Raw genomic sequence first — 27,238 nt, 5'->3', positions numbered from 1 at the left:
GTGTGAGAGCGTTTCAGTTGTGTGTGTGAGAGCGTTTCAGTAGTGTGTGTGTGAGAGCGTTTCAGTAGTGTGTGTGAGAGCGTTTCAGTTGTGTGTGTGAGAGCGTTTCAGTAGTGTGTGTGTGAGAGCGTTTCAGTTGTGTGTGTGTGAGCGCATTTCAGTTGTGTGTGTGAGAGAGTTTCAGTTGTGTGTGTGAGAGCGTTTCAGTTGTGTGTGTGAGAGAGTTTCAGTTGTGTGTGTGAGAGAGTTTCAGTTGTGTGTGTGAGAGAGTTTCAGTTGTGTGTGTCAGAGAGTTTCAGTAGTGTGTGTGAGAGCGTTTCAGTTGTGTGTGTGTGAGAGCGTTTCAGTTGTGTGTGTGAGAGCGTTTCAGTTGTGTGTGTGAGAGAGTTTCAGTAGTGTGTGTGAGAGAGTTTCAGTTGTGTGTGTGAGAGAGTTTCAGTAGTGTGTGTGAGAGCGTTTCAGTTGTGTGTGTGTGAGAGCATTTCAGTAGTGTGTGTGTGAGAGAGTTTCAGTAGTGTGTGTGAGAGCGTTTCAGTTGTGTGTGTGTGAGAGCATTTCAGTAGTGTGTGTGTGAGAGAGTTTCAGTAGTGTGTGTGTGAGAGCATTTCAGTAGTGTGTGTGTGAGAGAGTTTCAGTTGTTTGTGTGAGAGAGTTTCAGTTGTGTGTGTGAGAGCATTTCAGTTGTGTGTGTGAGAGCATTTCAGTTGTGTGTGTGAGAGCGTTTCAGTTGTGTGTGTGAGAGCATTTCAGTTGTGTGTGTGAGAGCATTTCAGTAGTGTGTGTGTGAGAGCGTTTCAGTTGTGTGTGTGTGTGAGAGCGTTTCAGTTGTGTGTGTGTGAGAGCATTTCAGTAGTGTGTGTGTGTGAGAGCGTTTCAGTTGTGTGTGTGAGAGCGTTTCAGTTGTGTGTGTGTGAGAGCGTTTCAGTTGTGTGTGTGTGAGAGCATTTCAGTAGTGTGTGTGAGAGCATTTCAGTTGTGTGTGTGTGAGAGCATTTCAGTAGTGTGTGTGTGTGAGAGCGTTTCAGTTGTGTGTGTGAGAGCGTTTCAGTTGTGTGTGTGTGAGAGCGTTTCAGTTGTGTGTGTGTGAGAGCGTTTCAGTAGTGTGTGTGAGAGCGTTTCAGTTGTGTGTGAGAGAGAGTTTCAGTTGTGTGTGTGAGAGCGTTTCAGTTGTGTGTGTGTGAGAGCATTTCAGTAGTGTGTGTGAGAGAGTTTCAGTTGTGTGTGTGAGAGAGTTTCAGTTGTGTGTGTGAGAGCGTTTCAGTAGTGTGTGTGAGAGCGTTTCAGTAGTGTGTGAGAGAGCGTTTCAGTTGTGTGTGTGTGAGAGCATTTCAGTAGTGTGTGTGAGAGCGTTTCAGTAGTGTGTGTGAGAGCGTTTCAGTAGTGTGTGAGAGAGCGTTTCAGTTGTGTGTGTGTGAGAGCATTTCAGTAGTGTGTGTGAGAGCGTTTCAGTAGTGTGTGTGAGAGCGTTTCAGTAGTGTGTGTGAGAGCGTTTCAGTAGTGTGTGTGAGAGCGTTTCAGTTGTGTGTGAGAGAGAGTTTCAGTTGTGTGTGTGAGAGCGTTTCAGTTGTGTGTGTGTGAGAGCATTTCAGTAGTGTGTGTGAGAGAGTTTCAGTTGTGTGTGTGAGAGAGTTTCAGTAGTGTGTGTGAGAGCGTTTCAGTAGTGTGTGTGAGAGCGTTTCAGTAGTGTGTGAGAGAGCGTTTCAGTTGTGTGTGTGTGAGAGCATTTCAGTAGTGTGTGTGAGAGCGTTTCAGTAGTGTGTGTGAGAGCGTTTCAGTAGTGTGTGTGAGAGCGTTTCAGTAGTGTGTGAGAGAGCGTTTCAGTAGTGTGTGTGAGAGCGTTTCAGCAATAATGTCCCTTACGGCATTTCATATTCCTGTGTTCAGCGTCGTGTTGTCTGTCATCTCTCAGTCATAGAGTGTCATAGGTTTTTGTCTTCACTATGTTTGATAGTTACTCAGTGTTCATGGTTTCTTCATAGTTTTTTCACTGAGTTTCATAGTCTTTTAGTTACACAGTGTTCACATTCCTCTTTGTTTTCTTAGTTTCATGTTTTGTCTGCAGCCATCTAAATAAAGCTCGCTTTTGGTTAAAAACACGTCACGTCTCCTGCAACGCCTTTCTCTCTGCATCTGCATCTGGGTCCTGAAGTCAAACCAATCCGGCGCACCCTGCCGTGACAGAAGGGCTTCTCCTACATTTTTTGTCCATGTTCTCTGCAATCTGCTGCAATAGTATAGTTTAGCCATCTGGGTATTCGTCTTTTCACTGTACTGCTCTCCTTGTGTGTGTGCATATGTGCGTATGTACACAATTCAGCAGCCAGCCAAACTCCATTCAAAAGGATACGGGAGTCAGGATATAGCATCCAAGCTCCAGGTGACTTATTTTACATTGCACTACCATACACCATTGCATCACAGTGAAAAGACAATGCTTTTGAAGGCATAAACAAGAAAGAGGATTGCAGCAGACAATTACAGGAACCCTTCAACTTACACTGAACAAAAATATAAACGCAACACTTTTGTTTTTGCTCCCATTCCCCATGGGATGGACGTAGAGACCTAAAATTCATTCCAGATACACAATATAACCATCCCTCCCAAACAGTGGTCACAAATCAGTCCAAATGTGTGGTAGTGGGCACATCTGCTATATTGAGATAATCCATCCCACCTCACAGGTGTGCCACATCAGGATGCTGATCTGACATCATGAGTAGTGCACAGGTGTACCTCAGACTGCCCACAACAAAAGGCCACCCTGGAATGTGCAGTTTTTTGCGCTATTGGGGGTCTGGGGACCCAGAACCGGTCAGTATCTGGTGTGACCACCATTTGCCTCATGCAGTGCAACACATCGTCGCATGGAGTCTATCGGGGCGATCGTGGCTCAAGAGTTGGGAGTTCGCCTTGTAATCGGAAGGTTGCCGGTTCGAGCCCCGGCTCGGACAGTCTCGGTCGTTGTGTCCTTGGGCAAGACACTTCACCCGTTGCCTACTGGTGGTGGTCAGAGGGCCCGGTGGCGCCAGTGTCCGGCAGCCTCGCCTCTGTCAGTGCGCCCCAGGGTGGCTGTGGCTACAATGTAGCTTGCCATCACCAGTGTGTGAATGGGTGGATGACTGGATATGTAAAGTGCTTTGGGGTCCTTAGGGACTAGTAAAGCGCTATATAACTACAGGCCATTTACCCCAACTAACATGGCTGACTTCTTGTTCTTGGTCAAAGTGCATGCACATTAACAACAATTTACAAGGCCCAGTAGGGGGCACTAAACTCAAGGCAGAACAGACCTCCAAGCCCATTGTTCAGTAAGTGGTGCTAGTTTCAGTCATTGTACAAATGTCCTGTTTATAAGGTTTGAACCTGCAGTCACCTGATCCTGATGAACCGTTTCTCCTACTGAAACGTCCAGATGAACAGAATCAACTCTGTGGGAGTTCCTCACTTGGATAATTGAGCATCAAGACAATTACATTTAATTTTTAAATTACAGTTCATCTAATGCCCCTGAAAAGCTCTTAGCTTTACTATCATTTCTGAGTTAGCTCTCATTTTTTTCTCTTCCTGGAAATGCAGCAGCTATATCTTTAGCTAGCAACTCACTGCAAAGACTGCACACAAACAGTTTGTGTGTTTGCAGATATTTGTTAAACTCATAAAAACATAGCATTTGAAATTACCTGACACTTAAAAAAAAGTTACTCCCTTTATGCTTGCTCCTCTTCTATACCGCTATCCAGATGCTGAAGCACCACAGACACTGCACCTGCAGTCGCTCCGTAACCCCTTTAACTTACACCTCTGGGACATTTGAAATGTGGTGCTCAGAGATTCCAAGTGCTCTGACACTCAACTCCTTTGTAAAGATGGACGTGGGTCTGCTATGGTGAAAGTACGTCTTAACATGGACAACAAAAAGATCACAGAGTTATTTCTTGAGATAAAACAGACTACATGCCATAAACGAAAGAGCAGGTCAGATGCACTCATCTTTCACAGCAACTATCTGAATGTTCATTGGCAGAATAAATATGACTGTCTTTAGGCAGGGGTGGAATATATTGCATAGTATATTGTGTATAAGAAGAAGTGGACTGCAAATTGATAAGCTGCATGGTTTGGTTTGATAATAGGTTTAATGGGTCAAGGTCTGATGTCACAGGAACTGAGTGTTTCTTTACTTCCTCTGCAGCTTCTTTTGCTGCTGTAGACAAATACCAACAAACAACATACAACTGCAAAGTGTATATCTCCCCTTACCTTAGTCTTGAAGTGCATATTTATGTCTTACTCTTCCTATATTTATTGTTGTTATTTTGCACTGAATGAACTGGAGCCTCATCATCTCGTCTCTCTATACAGGGAGTGCAGAATTATTAAACAAATGAGTATTTTGTCCACATCATCCTCTTCATGCATGTTGTCTTACTCCAAGCTGTATAGGCTCGAAAGCCTACTACCAATTAAGCATATTAGGTGATGTGCATCTCTGTAATGAGAAGGGGTGTGGTCTAATGACATCAACACCCTATATCAGGTGTGCATAATTATTAGGCAACGTCCTTTCCTTTGGCAAAATGGGTCAAAAGAAGGACTTGACAGGCTCAGAAAAGTCAAAAATAGTGAGATATCTGGCAGAGGGATGCAGCAGTCTCAAAATTGCAAAGCTTCTGAAGCGTGATCATCGAACAATCAAGCGTTTCATTCAAAATAGTCAACAGGGTCGCAAGAAGCGTGTGGAAAAACCAAGGCGCAAAATAATGCCCATGAACTGAGAAAAGTCAAGCGTGCAGCTGCCAAGATGCCACTTGCCACCAGTTTGGCCATATTTCAGAGCTGCAACATCACTGGAGTGGCCAAAAGCACAAGGTGTGCAATACTCAGAGACATGGCCAAGGTAAGAAAGGCTGAAAGACGACCACCACTGAACAAGACACACAAGCTGAAACGTCAAGACTGGGCCAAGAAATATCTCAAGACTGGTTTTTCTAAGGTTTTATGGACTGATGACATGAGAGTGAGTCTTGATGGGCCAGATGGATGGGCCCGTGGCTGGATTGGTAAAGGGCAGAGAGCTCCAGTCCCACTCAGACGCCAGCAAGGTGGAGGTGGAGTACTGGTTTGGGCTGGTATCATCAAAGATGAGCTTGTGGGGCCTTTTCGGGTTGAGGATGGAGTCAAGCTCAACTCCCAGTCCTACTGCCAGTTTCTGGAAGACACCTTCTTCAAGCAGTGGTACAGGAAGAAGTCTGCATCCTTCAAGAAAAACGTGATTTTCATGCAGGACAATGCTCCATCACATGCGTCCAAGTACTCCACAGCGTGGCTGGCAAGAAAGGGTATAAAAGAAGAAAACTAATGACATGGCCTCCTTGTTCACCTGCTCTGAACCCCATTGAGAACCTGTGGTCCATCATCAAATGTGAGATTTACAAGGAGGGAAAACAGTACACCTCTCTGAACAGTGTCTGGGAGGCTGTGGTTGCTGCTGCACGCAATGTTGATGGTGAACAGATCAAAACACTGACAGAATCCATGGATGGCAGGCTTTTGAGTGTCCTTGCAAAGAAAGGTGGCTATATTGGTCGCTGATTTGTTTTTGTTTTGTTTTTGAATGTCAGAAATGTATATTTGTGAATGTGGAGATGTTATATTGGTTTCACTGGTAAAAATAAATCATTGAAATGGGTATATATTTGTTTTTTGTTAAGTTGCCTAATAATTATGCACAGTAATAGTCACCTGCACACAGAGATATCCCCCTAAAATAGCTCAAACTAAAAACAAACTAAAAACTACTTCCAAAAACATTCAGCTTTGATATTAATGAGTTTTTTGGGTTCATTGAGAACATGGTTGTTGTTCAATAATAAAATTATTCCTCAAAAATACAACTTGCCTAATAATTCTGCACTCCCTGTATACTGTACTGTATATGGCAGAGATGACGATAAAGTTTACTTTGACTGACTCTTCAGGACTTACTGAGTTGATGTTGTTGTGCCTCTGTAGGAGATGGCAAGTCCAGACATGACAGTAAAGACAGAGATGGACAGTCGAGTCCGGTTTCCAGCAGGATGGGGAGGTCATCTGTCAGTCCCACCATGATGCTGACAGGAGGAGGAGGTGAGTCAGAAAGCAACATCACTGACTTCATGTTTAAGGAGTTTAACTATGAAGAGAAGAGAAAGGTCTGCTGAACATTGTGTCAGTGTGTCTTGAGAGAGAGAGATGTTTTTTACAGTTGTAGCACTCCAACTTCATGCTGCCATTTACAGAAACTTCAAGACAGGTAAAATCAGCTGAAGGACCGTGTTTGCGCTGATATTTTTATGTGCAGCATGTTTTCAGTGTGATAGATTTTGTATGTGCAGCTTGTTCCTGAAAGTAGTGGATGAAGCCCACTTGGTGGGAGTTGTTTAATCAGCCTCAATAAGCAAGCAGAAGAAGACACTCTGCCTGTCATTTGGAGTTATTAAAAGATATGGAGAAGTTCTCAAAACACAAAAATGAAGATAAAAGTGACATTGGAAAATATAGAGCGATGGAGAGAGTACAACCATGCAGCGATTAAAGCTTGGAAGTACTCACATTACTTTGAGTTTGATTCTGTAAAAAGTGACAGAAACATTAGCGTCTGCAGTGCACTCTGCATGGGAAGAAAACTTCTTTCTACAGCGAAAAATTAAATTTCAAATCTGAGCGTGCAGCGAGCGGGCTGCCACGGGAATGTGACACTCACAGAGAAACCCCCAGATGCCCCCACTGACATGACTGCTGTGGGCAAACCTCCACCCGCCCCACTCCTGCTAAACAGGTGACTATAGAAGTGCTGCTGAATCTTTGATTTAATTTATTTTCGACTGTGTTTTACTTGCATCTATTTGAAAGAGTGTAAACACAAAACATTTTATTTTATATGCTGGAATATGCAAAAAATAAGTTTAAATGTTAAAGAATTTCTTCAAGTCAAAGACTGTTGCATATAATTTAATTTTGCTTGATGCATAAAGTTAAAAGATTAAAACTAATGAAACAAGTTTATGAAGAGACTTTTTCATTAGATTCAGTTTGATATGATGGATTATGGAGAAAAAAATAGAATTGGGCTGAAAGGTCTGTTGCTTTATATTACATATTCAGGTTGTGTATCATGTTTTTAAAAAGTAACTGAGTAATAAGTTACTAATTACATTTGAAAATAAGTAATCAGTAATGTAACAGGATTGGTTTTTTGGAGAAGTAATAAGTGACTAATTACATTTTTTTTTAGTAATTTGAACAACACTGGTCACGAATGGTGCATTGTTTCTGGCTTTTGTACATTATTGCTGGGACAGCAGTTTACATGAAGACATGCTGTTTTGTGGAGAGCTACCAACACGAGCCATGACTCAGGAGAGTTTCCACTGCATTGACAACTACTTATGGGGATTTCATTTTTCTGGCAGTGGGGTAAGGTGTGTCAGCTACTAGCACCTGCTTAACTCTTATTATTTTACTTCCTGATCCCCACTTTGCTGTTAGACATGTATGTTTGGGGGCCTTTAATAAGTATGACACTTAAAAGATGTCCAAGGTAAGAAGACAAACTGAGAAGAAAACTGCTGCTGAGAGTGGCGCTAGTGCTGCCCTGAACCCGGCGCTTGTCGCCTTGCTTGAACAGCACAGAACAGCCATAGCTGCAGATGTTAAGCCTACATCTTGATGTAATTAATGGTAAGCTGGACAAGATGGACTAAATGTGAAGGGGGAGAGAGGGGGAGAACAAACTTTTCAAAACTAAACTTTCTGACTTGGAGAGCAGAAGCAGAGGGCCAAACATTTGTCTGGTGGGTTTGCCGGAATCAGTGGATCTGGGTCCACAGCAAACTGAGTACTGTGGACACAAGCTCCAGTTCTAAATGGACTACAACGCAGACTTCGAAAATCAGCGAGCCCAGTATAAGGATGTTATGGCCGAGTTGTATAGGAGAGGCCTCCAACCTTCCCTATTCTTCCCCGCCATACTTCGGATTACTCTTCCAGATGGAAATAACCGTCAACCGGAGTCAGTTGATGAGGCTACCCACTTTATTTAATCCTTTGAGGAAGACCAACGCTCTCCATCCTGAGGTGGCTATTGTAGCCGGTCAGTGCACTCACCTTAAATCACCAGTATAATAGGTCAGACTGGTCTGCGCAGCACCCTCGATCTGACTGATACTGTACAGCCGTGCCGTTAGTATAGTATTGTGTTCTTTGCTGTTCATTTTAAGGAAAACTTGTTTGTTGTGTGGTTGCTTTGGTCTTGTTGTGTTTTGTTTCTCTTCTTCATCACCTTTAAATATGGGCCCTGCTTTAAGTTTAGGGGTTAACGTTTAATGGTGCAGGTACAAGGCGTACGTGGTAGTGGTACGGGGGAGTACTTAGCTAGTATGGGAAGCGAGCAGGGGCTTAGGCAGTTGCTGTTCAATGCAACCTGCTGAGGTAATATTGGTGGTTGGTATTGTTTTAGTTCCCTTTACGTTGTGGCATGTTATTGTATTTTATTTCTCGGGTGGGGTTAGTTTTCATGTTTTTTTTGTTGTTGTTGTTTTTGGGCTGTAAGTTTGTGAGAAAGATCTGCAGGTTGGATCCATTGTTGCTCACAGATGAACAATTTGTCTTTAATATTTCTTGTAAAATTAAAACGTTACTTAGTGAGAATGGAACACCTGGTATGCCAAACAGGACGGTATGGGAGGCTTTAAAGGCGTTCCTGAGAGGAGAAATAATTTAATTGGCAGCATCTCAAAGACAGTGTGCACAATGGGAGCAGAGGCTTATTTCAGACCAGATTATGAGCATCAACAGGCAGTACGGTCAATCACCATGACCGGCGCTGTACAAAGAACGCCTGAGCTTACAAACCAAACTCACCCTACTTTCAACTCAGCAAGTGGAAGGATGTCTGATTATCAATCAATCAATCAATCAATCAAAGCTTTATTCGCCACATGCAGGGCACATAAATGTCCACAGCACAACATTGTGAAAGACATGACAAGCCACAGGATTGGGTGGGGGGTGAGGAGTAATCCGAAGCGAACACAGCAGCCGCCCTGCACAGCGCTACCATTCCAGCGTGGCACACAGACCCGCCGTGTTCCCCCGCAGGAAACAAGCATCGAAGGCGTTTGGAAAGGGAGGGGGATGAGTGCGTGCTTATCAGTGTAAGTGTATGTGTGTGCGTGTCCATAGTTCAGCTGAGACTGTTACAATTCAATGTTGTCAGTGTTTTGTTTTAGGCGTGACTGTTATGTGTTTCCTGTTTTACTTTGAAGGTCTGTCTTATCTCAGTGTGTTCAGGTTACGCTTCCTTGTCTCGTTAGTTCTGATTTGCCCCAGCTGTGTTTCCCTCCTGTTGTCCATTCCCTGATTGTTCCCTCTATGTATTTAAGCCCTGTGTTTCAGTTTGTCATGGGTCGTGATCTCCCCCTGTGTTGTAAATAGTTTGTTGTATATAGATGTAAATAGTTGTCGATACTGTTTTTACTCGGTAGCTGTAGGGGTGAGAAGCCATTTTTCTTTGGGAACCTTTTCTCCTGTTTTTGGTTAGGGAGGCAGGTAAGACACCTATAATTTTCGTTTGGGGTTTTCTGTGAAGGTAAGCCAGCTGCATTTCATTTCTAGAGTTTTTGTTTGTTGTTTTGGCCATGCTCACCCTGATGCTTGCTACCTTTTGGGACTCAATAAACTGACTGGCTGTTGTGAAATCCGTGGTAGCTGTTTTTTGTTGGTTCGTCCTCCTTAAGAGCAGGGAGTGGGGGGGCATTTTTCCTTATTTTTATTTTCCTTATGTTGCACGCCAGTTTTCCCTGGGCTGGGGTGTAACAAGACTGTGTCCTTCGCCCTGCCAGGCTAAGTAAACAGTCTTCCAGCCAACCCAGGTGGCCTTGCATGGAATGGGAAGGAACAGACTCAACACAGTCGTTATCAGGGAGTTTTGTTCAGCTCCAGCCTTGAGCCCACAGCTGGCGCCGAAGGGGTAGCCGCATTATGATGGTAATTTTTCTTTTGCAAACAACTCGTGAGAATTTCAAGCTGTTTTTAACACTCTGACACTGGTCTCTCAATCTCCCGTTAATAGCTGCGAGCTTCTCCGTGATGTTATTAGCCGTTGATTCTGTGGTCTTGTCACTCTTTTTGCTCACATAGCAGATTCTGAGACCTCAGGACTGCAGCCAACTGATCCAAGATGTAATCCAGCTCCACCCAGAGATGTTGTTCTGAGTTGATTCTTTCCTGATGTAATCCAACATACATACGCTCAAAGGTGTTATTCTGAGCATTCACTGCAGTCGTAAGCGCCTCCAAGCTCTTAACCATGCTGCCTTCAGTGAGCCCTTTCTGAGAAGTCGCACCTGTCGTTCCAATCCCAGCGGGCAGCCTTGTGGGGATTTGAACAGCCGGTTCCGCTGTCTTAATTCTCCGATAAGCCAGGGCCAAGCCAGCTCCGATCAGCAAGAACCCTGTTATCATGGTTCCGAATAGGTACATATCTTCAGCGTCCTCGATCAACAGTCCCGCCAGGCACACGACCCTCTGCCACCCGTCCATCGTGTATCCGGCAGGGAAAGTCCCTCCAGGGCACTCGGGCTCTCCCGAGCCCAGACTTCTCGTTAAAGGGTGTCAATAGCATTCAGAGACCAGTTGATCAAATCCATAATTCTCTTTTAGGTTTTAAAGAACAGACTGTGAGAGACTGTTCCAGGGAAAGTAATAAAAAACATGAGACAAGACAAAGACATGAGGAGCTAAGCAGGGAAGATAAGGGAGAGAAGAGGAGAAAAGTGCGACCGCCTTCGCTGAGAGCCAAAGAAGAAGGAACAAGAGTGAATTTTACGAACATGGTGGAAAGACTTGTAAGCTTTTGGCTAATCGACTGTGCGGCATGAGAGCTAAACAAATCATAACAGGAGTGAGGGCGGACAATGGAGTGATGACTACAGATCAGAAGGCGATTAATGACATTTTCTCTTCATTTTACTCTAAATTATTTACGTCAGAATCTACAGTAGATGTAAAAGATTTGCATGACTTCTTTGACTCCATCGATATGCCTTCGCTTCCTCCAGAAGCCCCCATTTTTCTGGAAGCCCCCATTAAAAAAACAGGAAATTCAGGTGGCAATAGCATCCATGCAATCCAGGAAATCTCCAGGCTCTGATGGATTTTCTACACACTTTAATAATAAAAAAATTCTCAGACAATTTGGCTCCCTTCCTTTGCCAAGTTTTCGCAGAATTGCTTGACTTTGGGGCACTTCCTTCATCATGTTACCAGGCCTGTATAACAGTGTTACAAGGACAAGGACCCAACTGACTGTGCTTCTTATAGACCTATATCTCTGTTAAACACAGATGTTAAAATTCTGTCTAAGCTACTGGCACACAGGCTGGAAGAAATTGCTACAATTTCTCCCGACCAAACTGGCCTTATTAAAAATCAACATTCCTTCTTTAACATACAGCAACTTTTTAATATTATCTATACCCCCAACCATGTTGTGGCTGAATGCTTTATTGCTATGGATGCAGAAAAAGCATTTGATAGGGTGGAGTGGTAGTATTTGTTTTTTACTTTAGAAAGGTTTGGAATGGGCTCCTGGATTAAACTGCTTTACGCTAGTCCCACGGCATAAGGGGTAACTAACTGTCGCTACTCTGACTATTTTGGTGTATGCTGTATGTGAGAGAGTACCACCTTGACCTATCATCACCACTTTGGGTCACCATGGAGTCTTATTCGAGCAGGAAAATTTCTCTACCCACAACTTTGGGCTCATCGCTCCCTCTGGCCCTGCCTTTACTCTAGCCTAGCAATCATAGAGTAGTCCAGCAGTCTTAGAATCTGGACTCAGTTTAGGAAGAGTCTTGGCCTCCGAGCTTTAGAGCAGGGCAATATGGCCAAAAATATTTATCACGATATATATATTTGAAAATTTGCGATAACGATATAACTGACAATATAATTGATGTGAGACAAAATACAACTCCACAACTTTACTAGTGCAAAAAACCCATTTATTTTCACTTAAACAAGCAGCTGTTTTTTATGTGCATTAAAGTTATATAAAAATTTAACTGTGCAAATGCAAATTCCTTGCTGAGCATAACCATGTATAATATCCACTGAAGTTAAAAAGAGGTGCTTTGCAACATTAAACTGCAGTGTGCCAAATAAAAATAATAATAATAATAACAATAATGGATTGCATTTATATAGCGCTTTTCGGGACCCCTCAAAGCGCTTTACAATACCACTATTCATTCGCTCTCACATTCATACACTGGTGAAGGCAAGCTACAGTTGTAGCCACAGCTGCCCTGGGGCAGACTGACAGAGGCGAAGCTGCCATATTGCGCCATCGGCCCCTCTGGCCAAAAAAGTCAAATACGTATTTTTCGGTGCACAGGATTATAAGAAACATTAAGCGAAACAAAGTAGTCAGATAACCTTATCAAACCTTATTCAACTCATTCTTCTTGCTTCTTCCACTTCTGTACCATTCATTCATTAATGCTGTATTCTATCAAAGTTGCTCTATTCCTGTGTTGTTGCAGTATATGAATGACTAACCTTGTATTGTGGATGGATTATCTCAGTTGTTCTCCTGACTGAAGTTTGGTCCGTTTACAGCATCCTGCCATGCGATTGCATTTGTCTCTAACCATCAGGAACCTTCACGTTAACTTTTAGCGAGTGGAAAAGTGTTAGCATTCATCCTCCAGCTTCACTGTTTATGTTATGCTAACATAGCTGTGTCGCTAGCGATCACATAGCACATCATTATATACCAGCTAGCCCAACTTCAGTAACCCTACAAACGTCACTGCTGTTTAGTTTTCTGGCTTCATTTATGTTGGAAGTGATAGCAGAGCTGTACGTTTGAATTTTTTCTGAAATCTCTCAGTCAGAACATGCTATATCATGTTTAGGTGGAAACTAGCGAGCTAACTTCCGCTAACTTCCGCTAACTTCCGCTAACTTATAACTCCGTTAAATGTAATAAATTCTGTTTTCATGGATGCCTGGATGTTAAACTTCATAGTTACACCTGGTAAAGCAGCAATGCTGATCGTTTTATTAAAGATGAAAGAATTTAGACAGTTTTTAACTCTCAGTGATGCTGCAGTGTTCGTTTGACTTTGGGACCAGAAGCGGGCGGATGCCAGAACGGAATATTTTGCTAATCTAATAGCTTCAAAAAAGAAAAATCCCAGAGTATTGTTTGATACAATTAAAAACATTGTCTCTCCTGATATTCCTCATGTACCAGTCTATACTAAATCTGATTGTAATGACTTTTTAAACTATTTTGTTAATAAGGTCGCTGCTGTCAGGTCTAATATTTCTCCATCATCCTCTCAGTATCACACTGACACGTTGCTTACCTCTGATACCTGGTCCTCTTTTACTCCTGTTACCTTACAGGACATCAGTGCTCTGCTTGGTCGAATGAAACTGACTTCAAGCCACCTTGATGTACTTCCTCCATTTTTCATTAGTGTGTTTGATTCTATTTGCCCCTGTATTCTGGAAATAATTAATACTTCTCTTTATACTGGCTCAGTTCCTAGCTATTTTAAACAAGCTATTGTTGAACCAATGTTAAAGAAACCAAATTTGGATCCATCTCTTCCAAGCAGTTACAGGCCAATATCAAAACTACCATTGGTGTCAAAGATCTTGGAAAAAACAGTTGCAGAACAACTTAACAACTTTTTGGAAAAGAACAATGTTCTGGACATTTTCCAGTCTGGTTTCCGCAAATTGCACTCCACTGAAACCGCTTTGCTTAAAGTGTCTAGTGACATTCTGATGGCAGCAGACTCTGGAGAGTACACTGTTCTGGTTATGTTGGATCTCAGCTCTGCTTTTGATACTGTTGATCACAGCATCATGATAAATAGGCTGAAGGACTTGTTTGGGATTACTGGCGTTGTTTTAAAATGGTTTATGTCGTATCTATCTGAGAGATCCTTTACTGTCTGTATAAATCATGTGCTGTTGGAAACATCAGTTCTGTCTTCTGGGGTACCTCAAGGATCTGTTTTAGGTCCTATTCTCTTTTTGCTGTATATCCTCCCTCTAGGCCACATTATCAGACGTTACAATAATATTTCTTATCATCTCTATGCTGATGACATTCAGTTGTACTGTTCTTTCAAAGCTTCTGAGTTGTATAAATTGTCTTATTTAAATAATTGTCTGTCAGAAATCAAACAATGGTTAAATGACAGTTTCCTTCAGATAAATGCAGATAAAACAGAAACTTTGATTATTGCACCTGATCACATGCTCTCAGAAATTAGGCAGCATATCAGTTTTTTAGACCCTTCATTTCAGTCGAGTCTCAGAAACTTAGGTGTTATATTTGACAGTTCGATGTCTCTTGAGAAACACTCTAAACAACTTGTCCGGAACTGTTTTTATCATCTAAGAAACATTTTTTTTTTTTTTTTTTTTTTTTCTAAATGACATCAGAAACAGCAGTATGCGACATTACGTGATGGCAGAGCTTCAGTTCATCCTTTGTCATTTTTTTTTTTTTTTTAATAAATAGGACAGGGGGAATGAATGAGAGAGAGAGGGGGAGAGAAAGAAAGAAAACCAAAGGGGAGAAGAGACGGTGAGAAGGGGGGGGAAGAGAGACAAAAAAAAAAAAAAAAACTCCTGGGTCACCTGTATGGAGAAAAAAACAAACAAACAAACAAACAAAAACAAACAGAGGAGACAGCAAACAACAAAGAGCAACATAATAATAGAGAAAACAAAGCACCATCACAATAAACTAGCTAGTCATAGATATCAGTATTTACTAAGTAATAAACGATATTGTGCAGCACGCAAGATAGACAGCGCACAGTGTGCTTTGAGGCAGCAGCCAAGAAAGCTTTAGTCCGCGTCTGTGAATACCCATGTGTGCATACCTGTGTGGATCAGCATGCTTGCATTCCAAAGGTTTCTCCATGTAATGATCTGCTAGGGAGTGTGGGGGGGCCACAGCCCCGTCCTCCAGGGTGTGAAGCGGGTATGGAGGAGATCAAAACTCCAGACATCCAGAGGCCCCCAGAAACATTTCTAAACTCAGGCTACTGGTGTCAAAGGCAGAACTTGAGATGATTACTCATGCTTTTATCTCTTCTCGTTTGGATTATTGTAACGATCTTTTTAGGTGTCTCAACAAATCAGCTCTGGATCGCCTTCAGTCTGTACAGAATGCAGCGGCAAGACTTTTAACTGGTACAAACAAGAGGTCACACATTACTCCAGTTTTGGCTTCTCTTCATTGGTTGCCTGTAAATTTTAGGGTTCATTTTAAAATTTTAGTTGTAACTTTTAGAGCTCTGCACGGTGAAGCTCCCCAGTATATCTCTGACCTGCTGAAACCTCATGTTTCATCCCGAGCACTTAGGTCTTCAAGTCAGAGACTACTGGTGGTCCCACGTACTAGGTTTAAAACACGTGGGGATCAGGCTTTTCAGGCACCGAGGCTGTGGAACTCTCTGCCGTTGTCTTTACGCTGTCTAGACTCTACTGACTCCTTTAAAAAGCAGCTGAAGACATTTTTATACAAACGGGCTTTTAATTAATTTTAACTTGTATGTCTGATCTTATTGTAAAGCACTTTGTGATTTTTATCTGTGAAATGTGCTATATAAATAAATTTCACTTACTTACTTTAGGACCCATATTACTCCCAGATTTACGAGCACCTTAGTCCGACAAATATGGCAATACGACGGCCCACTTGCATGTTCTACAAAAAAAAATTGTGCTTTGGTGGGTATCTGACAGACAAACACCAAACCAGTTCCACATCACTGAAGTTGCAGCATTTTTACAAACCAATTCTGGTTCATCCGTTTCACTCAATGATCCGCTTTCTCCCTTCTCATTCTCCATTGCCGCCATGCTTTTTCGGCCATGTGCGTATGAAAACAAAGGCACTGCGCATGCACGTTTTACCCATATTCTATCGCGATATTTCATTTTCTTATCATGGCCTAACATTGTACAGATATTACCGTGAACAGTATAATATGGCCCAGCCCTACCAGGCTTTCTCACTTCAACGCCCAATTGCAGCAAACCACCTATTTGTTCCTTCAATGACAGATAACGCTTTTCACATCTGGCACAGAAAGGGTCTAAAATCTTTTGCTGACTTGGATTTAGAAGGACAATTTGCAAGTTTTTCTCAAATATCCACTAAATTTGCCATTGCTACATCTCAGTTTTTTTCATTTTTTACATGTCAGACACTACATGCAGACTATGACAGCACAATTCCCCTAAAAACCTCCAGACAATCCGGTAGATTATGTTGTAATGGTCAGTCCAACCTCCAATATCAGCCTCGTACAATCTAATCTCCCACTTACAATGTTCTTCAGTAGCTGCCATCAAATGTAAATGGGAACAAGACCTTAACTTTCATATCACAGATGAACTGTGGGACTCTGTCCTCGGCCAAGTTCACAATACATCGATGTGTGCTCAACACACTCCCATTCAATTTAAGATAGTTCATCGGGGGCACTGATCCAGCGCTAAGATGGTGTGTATATACCCAGAGGTGGATCCAATCAGTAGAAGGTGTGGGGGTGGTACATTACTTCATATGTACTGGTCCTGTCCTTTGTTGACCAACCTTTGTTGACCAACCTTTGGACCTCTGTTTTCCAAACAATGTCTGAAGTCCTCAAATTAAACCAGAGCCACTCTGTGCTATGTTTGGTGCAGACCTGAAGCTGCCCAACTCTAGACTCAGAGCACTAAACCTTTCATTACTGCTGGTCAGACAGCTACTTCACTAAAGTGGAAAGACTCTTTTCCCCCCTCGCATGTGCAATCTGTAAAAGATATAATGTCCATTGTTTCTGAGTAACCCACGGATTCTCCCTCTTCCCCGTTTTTTTTCTTGTTCCTGTCTATTTGTTTGGTTATTTGGTTTTAGTGTAGTTGTTGTTTTAAACTTGAGTATGAACTTATACAAAATGCAGCAAGATATTTAAAAAACAGTTTTGTTGATTAAAAAACACTATATCGGATTCATATCGGTATCAGCAGATATCCAAATTTATGATATCGGTATCGGTATCGGACATAAAAAAGTGGTATCGTGCCATCTCTACTTTGTATTACACGTTGCTCTGAAACCTTTGTGTAATAAAATGACTTTTGAAAGAAAAGACAACTACTTCACTGAGAACGACCTGGACTGGCAGGACAGTGTTGGGGTATGCAGTGATGGTGCAGCTTCAATGACTTGCAGGCATCACAACATCATGTTCTTGATCGTGCACCAGCAGCTAAATGGACCCAGTTCTCACAGCTTCTGGAAGTTTCCACCAACAGCACTTTAAAGTTGCAGTGGAGCAAACTTGATGTGGGCTCCTTCTGGAGTGCTGTCTCAAAGGAGGACCCATGTCTGGCACTAAGAGCTGTGAAACTCCTTCTCCCATTCACAACTACATATCTGTGTGAATCAGGATTTTCCATTGTGGTCACAACCAAGACCAAAGCCCGAAACAGACTCAGAGAGTGATCCTTTCCCCAACCCTACCCAGACCAGATTTGATCGTGTCTCAGAGGCAGGCTCAGGTGTCTCAGGTAAAGGGGAGTTACCTGTTGTGACTGTTTGCACATTTGTCTTAAATATAAAGAGTAACTTCTGGTTCTGCCAATGAAAAACGGTTTACTGCTGAAACTTTCAGATTCACTCACAGATTATATGTCACGGCTGGGGCAACAGTCATGTGGTGTTACGAGAGAAGGACCCAAAATGCAGGTACTGGCTGGGGTGCGAGTGAGTGTTTATTTACAGTGACAGGAAACAGGAAACAGGAAATAAGGAACAGGGAGCTACTAAAACCTAGACTGGGCAAAACTAATAAACAAACCTGAAAATATAAGGACACGGGATGATACACGGAGATGACATGGAGAAAGCAGGGGAGACACGGAGAAAGACTGAATAACACAGATGAACCGACGGTGAGCACAGGTAGATACACACTATCAATGCACACAGAAGGGAATAAGGAATGGCCCGAACAGGATGGAGACACAGCTGTTCCTAACTGACATCACCAGACACTGACTTACAAAGTAAAACCGGAAACTCACAAGCTGTTCTAGAACACTAACTTAGGGACACGAACAGAGCGCAGAAGGGAGAACACTAAAACACTAAACACAAGGACCAACTCCTAAGAACTAATACAAAATAAGAATTCACACCAAATCAGAAGAAACTAAAAAGTAATAACAATAAACTCAAAACGCTGGGTCACCGACCCGGGACCATGACTTTATAGGGCTATATTTTCATTTGCGCTTTGTTTACATTCTATAACAGTTTATTTATTTAGTTATTCATTTAGTCAGAAAATTATTTTGAATGTATTTATTTTATCATCACATTATTTATCCAGTTTTTTCTTCTCTTTTGCTGTAGTAAAATTGAATTGTGAATTATTTTTGTGTCAGTTTGATTCCCATGAAAGTTAACCTGTTTGGCATTTTGTTCTTTGTGCAGGTTCACATACACATAATAAATAAATGTCTTTGTGATTATTACATTGCATCATGTCTTCATCATGTTTATTTGATAAGGTTTTAGTCGTTAAAATGAAGTAGATTGGATGTAGTTATTAAGTATAAATCAAACCAAAAGCAACGCCAATTTATTCAGTGTCAGTAATAGCCCTAACCTCGGGCCACTGTGTAGTGGAAAGGTTGGGCCCCGAGGTACAAAAAAAAAAGGGTAAGAACTAGAGATGGACCGATCCGATATTACGTATCGGTATCGGTCCGATACTGACCTAAATTACTGGATCGGATATCGGAGAAAAATAAAAAATGTAATCCGATCCATTAAATATCACGAAAGCACCTCACAAAACTTGCAACACGCCGTAACTCACCTCAGAACGTTAGCACGTCGGAGCAGTATGCATCACGTGATAGAGCGGCTGTGGCGTGCGGGACCTGTCGGTGGTCTGGATAGCATGTGGAGCTTCGCTAGCAACCCGGCATTTCATCTCCGACAAAGTTATCCCGAGAGAAGTAAAGCAAGTGTGTAAGTCCATCTCTGAATGTTTGTAAAGCATTCCTGCGTTAAGCTTAACAAGCGATATATGGAGCGACTTCCTCCTCTTGCTGCTACTTCAATCATGAAACTGCTTAATGATCAGCTGATCGGCTTTTCTGTCGCGAGTCCGTCTCTCTTGTTTGTTTTTGGCCCACTTTGCACCAGAAAGAGGAAACCAGCGGTTGAACAACAGCAGCACGTTTAAGCTTGATCAGCTGCTGTTAGAATTTATTTAATATTACTTTCTACACCAGGATCTTTTTCTACGTAGCTGACGCTGGTAACTGTGCAGGGGCGGATCTAGCAAAGTTTAGCCAGGGGGGCCGATAGGGCATGAACAGGGAAAAGGGGCACAAAGACATACTTTTCTTTCTTATTCTCATTTAAAATGTCGAGCTTTTAATAAATAATTATCTGACACCCAAAGTTTTAATTTGATGTAAAATGAATAGAAGTCAATTACTGTATATAGTGACTATTAAGTCTAATATATACCCTAGTAAGCTATAGTACTTTTTCCTTTGGGAAGGTACCATCTGTGCAGTCTGCAATTTTGTTGAAGAAAGATGTTGAATCTATTTAATATTTTAATATATTGAAAAAAAAATAATTGATTTCTGTGCATTTTTTTTCACACTGCATCAAATTAAGGTTGATTACGTCGATTAAGCATCATGAGGTGGAGCGTGAGGGGTGGTTCCCTATGTTTTATTTATTTATTTTTGTTGTTGCTGGGAGTTGGAACCCTATTAGTTAGGTTGCTTAATATATATGCTAAGTACTCTTTAAAATACCAGAATAGGGAGGATGGTGTAGGTCTAAGTTTATTAGATTGATCAGTGTTGCTGAACTATGAAATATTTTTTTTGCATACAGGTATAACAGAATAGCTTTAGTGTAGTTGTTGTTTTAAACTTGAGTATGAACTTATACAAAATGCAGCAAGATATTTAAAAAAACAGTTTTGTTGATTAAAAAACACTATATCGGATTCATATCGGTATCGGCAGATATCCAAATTTATGATATCGGTATCGGACATAAAAAAGTGGTATCGTGCCATCTCTAGTAAGAACTATTAAATTCCTCTGCACTATACTTCCTGTTTTCTGCACAGGACGTGCAGTCTATTCTGTGACTTTTGGCCTACATTCTAACTCACAAGGGTGTTTTCCTACACTGGGCTCTATAAAACAATATAAACAGAAAATAAGCATTAAGAATATATATTTATTTCATAACAGAACCCCTGGAGGACTAAAAATCTACACAAACATATGTGCACCGAGGTGATGTCTCTTTGAGTTTACTGACGATCACTGATCTGTATCTGCAGAACCAAAGTCTGCGGGTAAGCTCGGCCGCTCAGCTTCGACTTCAGGAGTTCCTTCACCAGGCGGCATGCCACATCGTCACCTGCATGAGCCGCATCACCTTGCCCTAAGCCAGGTACAGCATGTGTAAAGCACCTGTTTACCTGTTTATTGTCTGTGTTACATGTTGAGATGATAATGACCTTAAATATTTTTACACAGGTTTTAACTGAACAAGAGAAAATAAAACAACTTGAGAGTAAAAGAAGCTTTGGTCCATCAGCTGAAGTCTGACAAGATGTGCGCACGTTTTTACTAATTTGGACTTTTGTGTCATTCATGTCAAATATTTCAATCTTTTGGATTTATCTTTCATTTTGAAACTAACAGCATGCGGTTAAATGCTCCAGTACTTATACTGTAGTTTCTATAGTGATACAAAGTTAAATGCTAATACTAACATTATATTAACATTACACTAAACTAACAACAACACTGTTCAAATTCACTCTGAAATTAAAACCTTTTAAATCATAAAAGATCGAATTAAAAGTGTCAGTAAACTTTTTACCTGAACATGTGGATGCAACCACACCTACTTCCACCAATAATAACTCCACCCACTAATATCTATCCCACTTCTTTAACATGTAAGCAAAACTTAAATTCAATCATTTATTAACAATGATTATGTTGTACAATATGGTTGTTTCTATAATTATAATCTTATTATATTTGTTTATAATATAATCAAAATGTATGGATGTCAAAGTTATCCTCATACACGAAAGCTGCTGTGATCATTTCACACGTACACACAACCGTGAGCTAAAGTCATCTAATTAAAAACATGTTATTGTCTTCTCTGTCTGTCTTTCTGTGTGTGTGTGTGTGTGTGTGTGTGTGTGTGTGTGTGTGTGTGTGTGTGTGTGTCCGTCCATTCGCTTATCTAACTCAAAAAAGACAATAAAAGAAAAAAAAAGACAATAAAGCTTAAAGTATTGACTGTAACTATTAATATTGACACAAAGACAGATTCATCAGGATGCCACATCACAGAGTAACAGCCAATCACATGCCAGACTGATAATGCCTACTGTTGCTAAATGAATCAATACACAACAAGAAACTCAGATTTCATATGCTCATGAATAAAAAGGGGGACAAAAACAACACCAAGAGGCACAAAACACAATAAAGACTAAAAATAAAACCAAAAATGGCACCAATAGATGAAAAAAACAACGAGACAAAAAAAAAAAAAACAACGCAAAAACACCACAAAACTCTACAAAGAGGCATCTTGACAAATGCTCAATCATTCAGGTAAGGAAATCCCAGAGAGTTGATTCTGTTCATCTAGACATAGTGCACTCTGTGGGAGTGGGACAACACTGTCATGGTCCTGGGTCAGTGACCCAATATTTTGTAGCTTTTTCATTTGTGTTTCTTTTTTTTTATAATTCAAGTATTTATTAGATTTTGCATTCTATAACAGCAAATACAGAGATGCAACAACCAAAAGCAAGAAGCAAACAAACAAACAAAATAAAACACAACGAAACAAAACAAAACAAGTGAGGTTTTAACATATGTTGTATTAAGCTCAAATGTCCAAGTCAGGTAGACATGTAGGTGCAAAAATTGTCCCACTGTTCCAGCGCAGCTTCCGTCACATGATGTATTTTTCCCAGCATCTTTTCGCATGCAACATTCCCAATCATTCTGTCTTTCCACATTTTAAGCGTTGGAATATGAGAGTCCTTCCAGTGTTCCAAAATGACACGGGCACATGTTACCAATGCAGTACTTAACACTCTAAACTGGTGTTTATTTAATTGCGGCACCTCTCCTTTGTCTCCTAGTAAACATAATTTAGGTGATCTGGGTAGGTTACAAAGTGTCCACCCCTGCAAATAATTCAGTACAGTGTTCCAAACTGGAAAAACCAGCGGGCATTCCCAGAGGGCATGTATCAGAGTACCTTTGGCTTGTTGGCATTTCCAACACAAGTCATCTCTACCAATCCCCATTCTATACAGCCTTGAAGGAATATAATAGTATCTGTTAAGAATTTTGTATTGAATAAATTTCCCCCTGGCTTCCCTAATGTATAATCCATTGTTCGACAATGTAGAATCCCATGTATCTTCATCCATTGTACGCCCTAGATCCCTTTCCCATGCTTTTTTCAGGCTCTTATTTATATTATTTTTAATCCATGGGCAAATATTATACCATTTCGCAGCTGTTCATTTGTGTTTCTTGACTATTTGTTATTTAGGGTTGTCACTGTTAATAGTTTTGGTTCTGTTCTATTTATTTTATTTATTTATTTATTTATAAAGCACATTTAATAACAACAGGGAGCTGACCAAAGTGCTGTACAGAGTAACAGTTAAACAATGACATTGACAACAACGACAGGTAAGAAAATTAAAAGAAAATTAGGATAAAAGAATTGGTAACTCTCATACAGTTTCGAAAGCCAGAGTAAAAAAATATTTTAAAATATTTAAAAAGAGTAACAGTTGGGGCCTTTCTAATGTGGAGAGGTAGATCATTCCACTGTTTCGGTGCCACAACCGCAAACACCCGATCTCCTCTATGAACCATCCTAGACTTATGTAAGGTAAGGAGCAGGTGATCGCTTGATCGAAGGGCTCTAGAGGGCGTATAAAACTGCAATATGTCAGACAAATAGTCCGGTGCCTGGCCAATTAGCACTTTATAAGTCAAAAGTAAGATTTTGAATTTAATTCTAAAACGCACTGGAAGCCAATGAAGCACCGGAATTAATTTGTTTCTCGAATATAAGTTTGCTATCCAAGAAAACCCCCAGAACTGTTCTAGTCATTCCTGTTCTCAGGTTTTGTATTTTGAGCTCCTTCTGTTCTGTGTGACTGTGCCTGCCTTCGTCCCACGTCTCCATGTTTCCTCCCTGTTGCCATGTCTGACATCTTAGTGTTAAGTTTGAGTCTGTGCATACCCGTTGTATTTCCTGTCTTACTTTGAAGGTCCATGTCTTGTGTCTAGTTTTTCTTCCCTAGTCTCATTAGCCCTGATTTCTCCCAGCTGTGTTTCCCTCCTGTTCCCTGGTTACTCCACTGTGTATATAAGCCCTGTGTTTTATCCTGCGTGTTGCTGGTTTGTCTGCATGGTCTCCCTGTGTGACCCTTCCTCTGTGTCGTCTGTGGATTTAGGTTTAGGTTCCCCTTTGTTTCTGAGCATTCCATCCTCCGCTCCTGCTGTATCCTGCTCACTTATAAATAAAAGCTCACTCATCCCATCAAAGTCAGCGCCTGTGTTTGAGTCCTTACCTCACCTCCACACGTCTGCCGTCGCAGCTGTGACAAATATGCTCAATACGCTATGTCCAGATAAACAGAAACAACTGTTTGGTACTACAAAGAGACCAAAAAACCCACAAAGACTCAAAATTACAACAAAAATAACACAAAGAGGAATGGGACGAAAAGGGACCCAAAAAATCCCCAAAAAACAGCAACAGGAGACCACAAACCAAAACAAAACGACATAGAATATGATTACTGTTTAATTTATATATATATCACAACAGTAGTCATGTCAAGGCAGTTTTTATTGTAATCTAATGGAGTTAGCCCGGATGTTGCTAACCCGGAGTTAGCAACATCCCCCAAGAACACGAAGAGGAGAGTCCTGGCCCCTAGCCCTGCCAGTGTAGCAGAAATGATGAGGATGATGATGCAGCAGCAGCCGTTCTTCTCTGCGTGAGTAGCTTAATGTTGTTCGTGTGTAATCTACACTGAGTAGGCTAACCACGTTATTACATTAATGCATGTAAGGTGAACTAGCAAACACCGTCGTAGTTACATGCGGCTGTCTTCTTGTTTGATGGCAGATACTCCCTTCACCCTGGCCAAAAAGGCTAAAATGACCAAAGAAAAAGTGGAAAACAGTTAAACATGAGAGGTTTTTGGACAAAGTTTGTGTTTTTTCCATTGTTTAAGCACTGCTTCCAGCCAAGAGTGATGCCATATATGCCCCATAGCTGCAGAAAAGGCTAACATTGTTATCTTTTACAAAAAAACAGTTAAAAATCAGTTAAACATGAGAGGTTTTTGGACAAAGTTTGTGTTTTTTCCATTGTTTAAGCACTGCTTCCAGCCAAGAGTGATGCCATATATGCCCCATAGCTGCAGAAACGGCTAACATTGTTATCTTTTACAAAAAAACAGTTAAAAATCAGTTAAACATGAGAGGTTTTTGGACAAAGTGTGTGTTCTCCATTCTTTAAGCACTGGCACCGTTTCAAAAGTACCAGTTTGGTACTGGTATTGGATAAAACCTATACGATACCCATCCCTAGTCATGGTCCTGGGTCTGTGGAGCCAGCATTTATGTGTCTTTTGTGTAGTACTGTGAGGTAAGGATTGTGTTCCCAGCTTTGGTTGTTGTGATCCCTCTGTTTACACTTGCTGTCATGACTCTTCTGTTCCCTGTTTAGTTGTTCTCCACAGTCACTGTGTCAGGCTGAGGCTCTGTCTGTGTGTTTCCTGTCTTATTTTGATAGTCCCTTGTCCTGTGTGCATTGTGTTCAGTATTAGGTCCAGCGTGCTTCTACCTGTAGCCTATCCTCTCATCATCCTGTATGTGGATTCAGGTCCTCTGTCTTCCTTTGCTTGTTGTCATGTCGTCCCATGTTAGCTGAGTGTTATCTCCTCTTGGTTTGTTTGTAATTTCATGTTCAGTATTGACTCCCTTTGTCAAGTCAAAGTCATCTTTATTGTCGAAACCACATATACAGATCATACATACATACATCATATACAGGGGCAGGGATAGCTCAGTAGGTAGAGTGGTGGCCCCATGATCGGAAGGTCAGGGGTCCAAATCCACTGAACGGCTATCCTGAGGTACCCCTGAGCAAGGTACCGTCCCTACACACTGCTCCCTGGGCGCCCAATGGCTGCCCACTGCTTCACTGAGTGAATGTGTCATGGTCCTGAGTCTGTGTCTGTCTATGGTGTCACTGTGTCTGTTCGTGAGTCTGTCTGTTAAGGTCAGTGTCTTGTCTGGTCCTCTGTGTCTATGAGTTTCCTGTTTTATTCTGAAGGTCTCTGTCTTATGTGAGTGTGTTCAGTTTACGTTTCCCCTGTCCCGTCAGCTGTGACTTCTCCCAGGTGTGTTCCTCTCCTGTCTCCCATCGATGGGAGACAGGAGTCTTCCCAGTTTAGGGTTCCTCAGTTGCTTCTCATACGCCCGCTGCCTGTTGGTGTCATTTTGCCACTTTGAAAATAAACACTCACTCATATCATCCATCCTTTGCCTGCGTTTTGGGTCCTTTAATAATTCCACACGGCTCATCCTACGAACCGTGACAGAATGGGTTAAATGCCAAGAGGGATTTCCCCACGGGGATCAATAAAGTACAGATTACACAGGAATTTGATGATGCAGTGCTGACACGGCCCTCGGTCTGACACGAAAGATACAAATGTTGTTTCTGTGTTTGTGTCCATCATCTGCCACAGTCAGACATGACAATAACTCATCATTAAATGCAGAGGTGCATAAACACACAGTGAGTGAAGAAGAAACACCCAGGCATCATAAGATAAGATAAGATAAGATAGAACTTTATTAATCCCTCGGGTGGGTTCCTCTGGGAAATTCGACTTCCAAAAAGCACAGCAACGACAGAAGTTACAGTTACAGAATTGTTATATATATATATATATATATACACACACACACACACACACACACACACACACACACACACACACACACACACAGTATTATATATAAATACAGAGACAAATATAAATAAAATATACGAAGGGGATAAATAGAATAAATAGGAATAAAAAATAAAAATACAAGTGAATTGCACATTTCAAGTATTGAGTCTATTGCACTGTTGACTATTTACAAAAAGTATTGCACAAGGTATTGTACAGTGAGGTGAAGAGGCACTACAGCTTAGTTGTTCCCCCCTCCTTTGTCCTCCTGTTTCCCCTCCCTCTCCCCTCCAGAGAGGAGTTAAACAGTTTGATGGCGTGTGGGACAAAGGAGTTTTTAAGTCTGTTAGTTCTTGTCTTTGGGAGAAGCAACCTGTCACTGAACAGACTCTTCTGGTTGTTTATGGCCGTGTGCAGAGGATGCCCAGCATTGTCCATAATGTCCATCAGTTTCTTTAATGTCCTTTTCTCTGCCACTGTCACCAGAGTGTCCAGCTTCATGCCGACCACAGAGCTAGCCCTCCTGATCAGTTTCTCCAGCCTGGATGAGTCCTTCTTTGCTGTGCTGCTCCCCCAGCACACCACAGCATAGAAAAGTACTCCAGCAACCACCGACTGGTAAAACATCCTCAGGAGCTTCCTGCAGATGTTAAAAGACCTCAGCCTCCTGAGGAAGTACAGTCGGCTTTGGGCTTTTTTATACAGGTGCTCTGTGTTGCATGACCAGTCCAGTTTATTGTCCACCCACAGCCCGAGGTACTTGTACTTGTTGACCACCTCCACCTCCTCCCCCTCTATCTGAACCGGCAGTGGACCTTCTCTGGACCTCCCGAAGTCCACAACCAGTTCCTTAGTCTTTGAGGTGTTGAGTTGCAGGTGGTTTGTGTGACTCCATGCGACAAAGTTCCTCACCAGACTTCTGTACTCCTCTTCCTGATCATCCCAGATACACCCCATGATGGCCATGTCATCTGCAAACTTCTGAATATGGCATAATTCAGAGTTGTAGCAAAGTCAGAGGTGTACAGGGTGAAGAGAAGAGGGCACAGCACAGTTCCCTGTGGTGCTCC

The 27,238-nt window shown here is 41.6% G+C and overlaps 1 protein-coding gene across 3 annotated transcripts in view; it reads left to right on the top strand.

Annotated features, from left to right (window-relative positions):
- nyap2a (neuronal tyrosine-phosphorylated phosphoinositide-3-kinase adaptor 2a) overlaps positions 1–27,238 on the top strand; it is an 83,441-nt gene that overhangs the window by 50,095 nt on the left and 6,108 nt on the right. The window contains exons 6-8 of one of the 3 annotated variants that reach the window (XM_004572544.5): positions 6,016–6,129; positions 20,466–20,578; positions 20,665–20,742. In XM_004572544.5, the coding sequence (XP_004572601.1) occupies positions 6,016–6,129; positions 20,466–20,578; positions 20,665–20,736 (299 nt within the window). In that variant the 3' untranslated portion in view covers positions 20,737–20,742. Of the gene's footprint in view, positions 1–6,015; positions 6,130–20,465; positions 20,579–20,664; positions 24,063–27,238 lie in introns of those variants that run through there. The other 2 variants (XM_004572543.5, XM_004572542.5) reach the window with 2 other exon arrangements.

Source organism: Maylandia zebra, linkage group LG14 (assembly GCF_041146795.1).
Source record: "Maylandia zebra isolate NMK-2024a linkage group LG14, Mzebra_GT3a, whole genome shotgun sequence".
NCBI lineage: Eukaryota > Metazoa > Chordata > Actinopteri > Cichliformes > Cichlidae > Maylandia > Maylandia zebra.
Note: the sequence above shows the minus strand (reverse complement) of the source record. Positions and strands in the feature narration are given on the sequence as shown.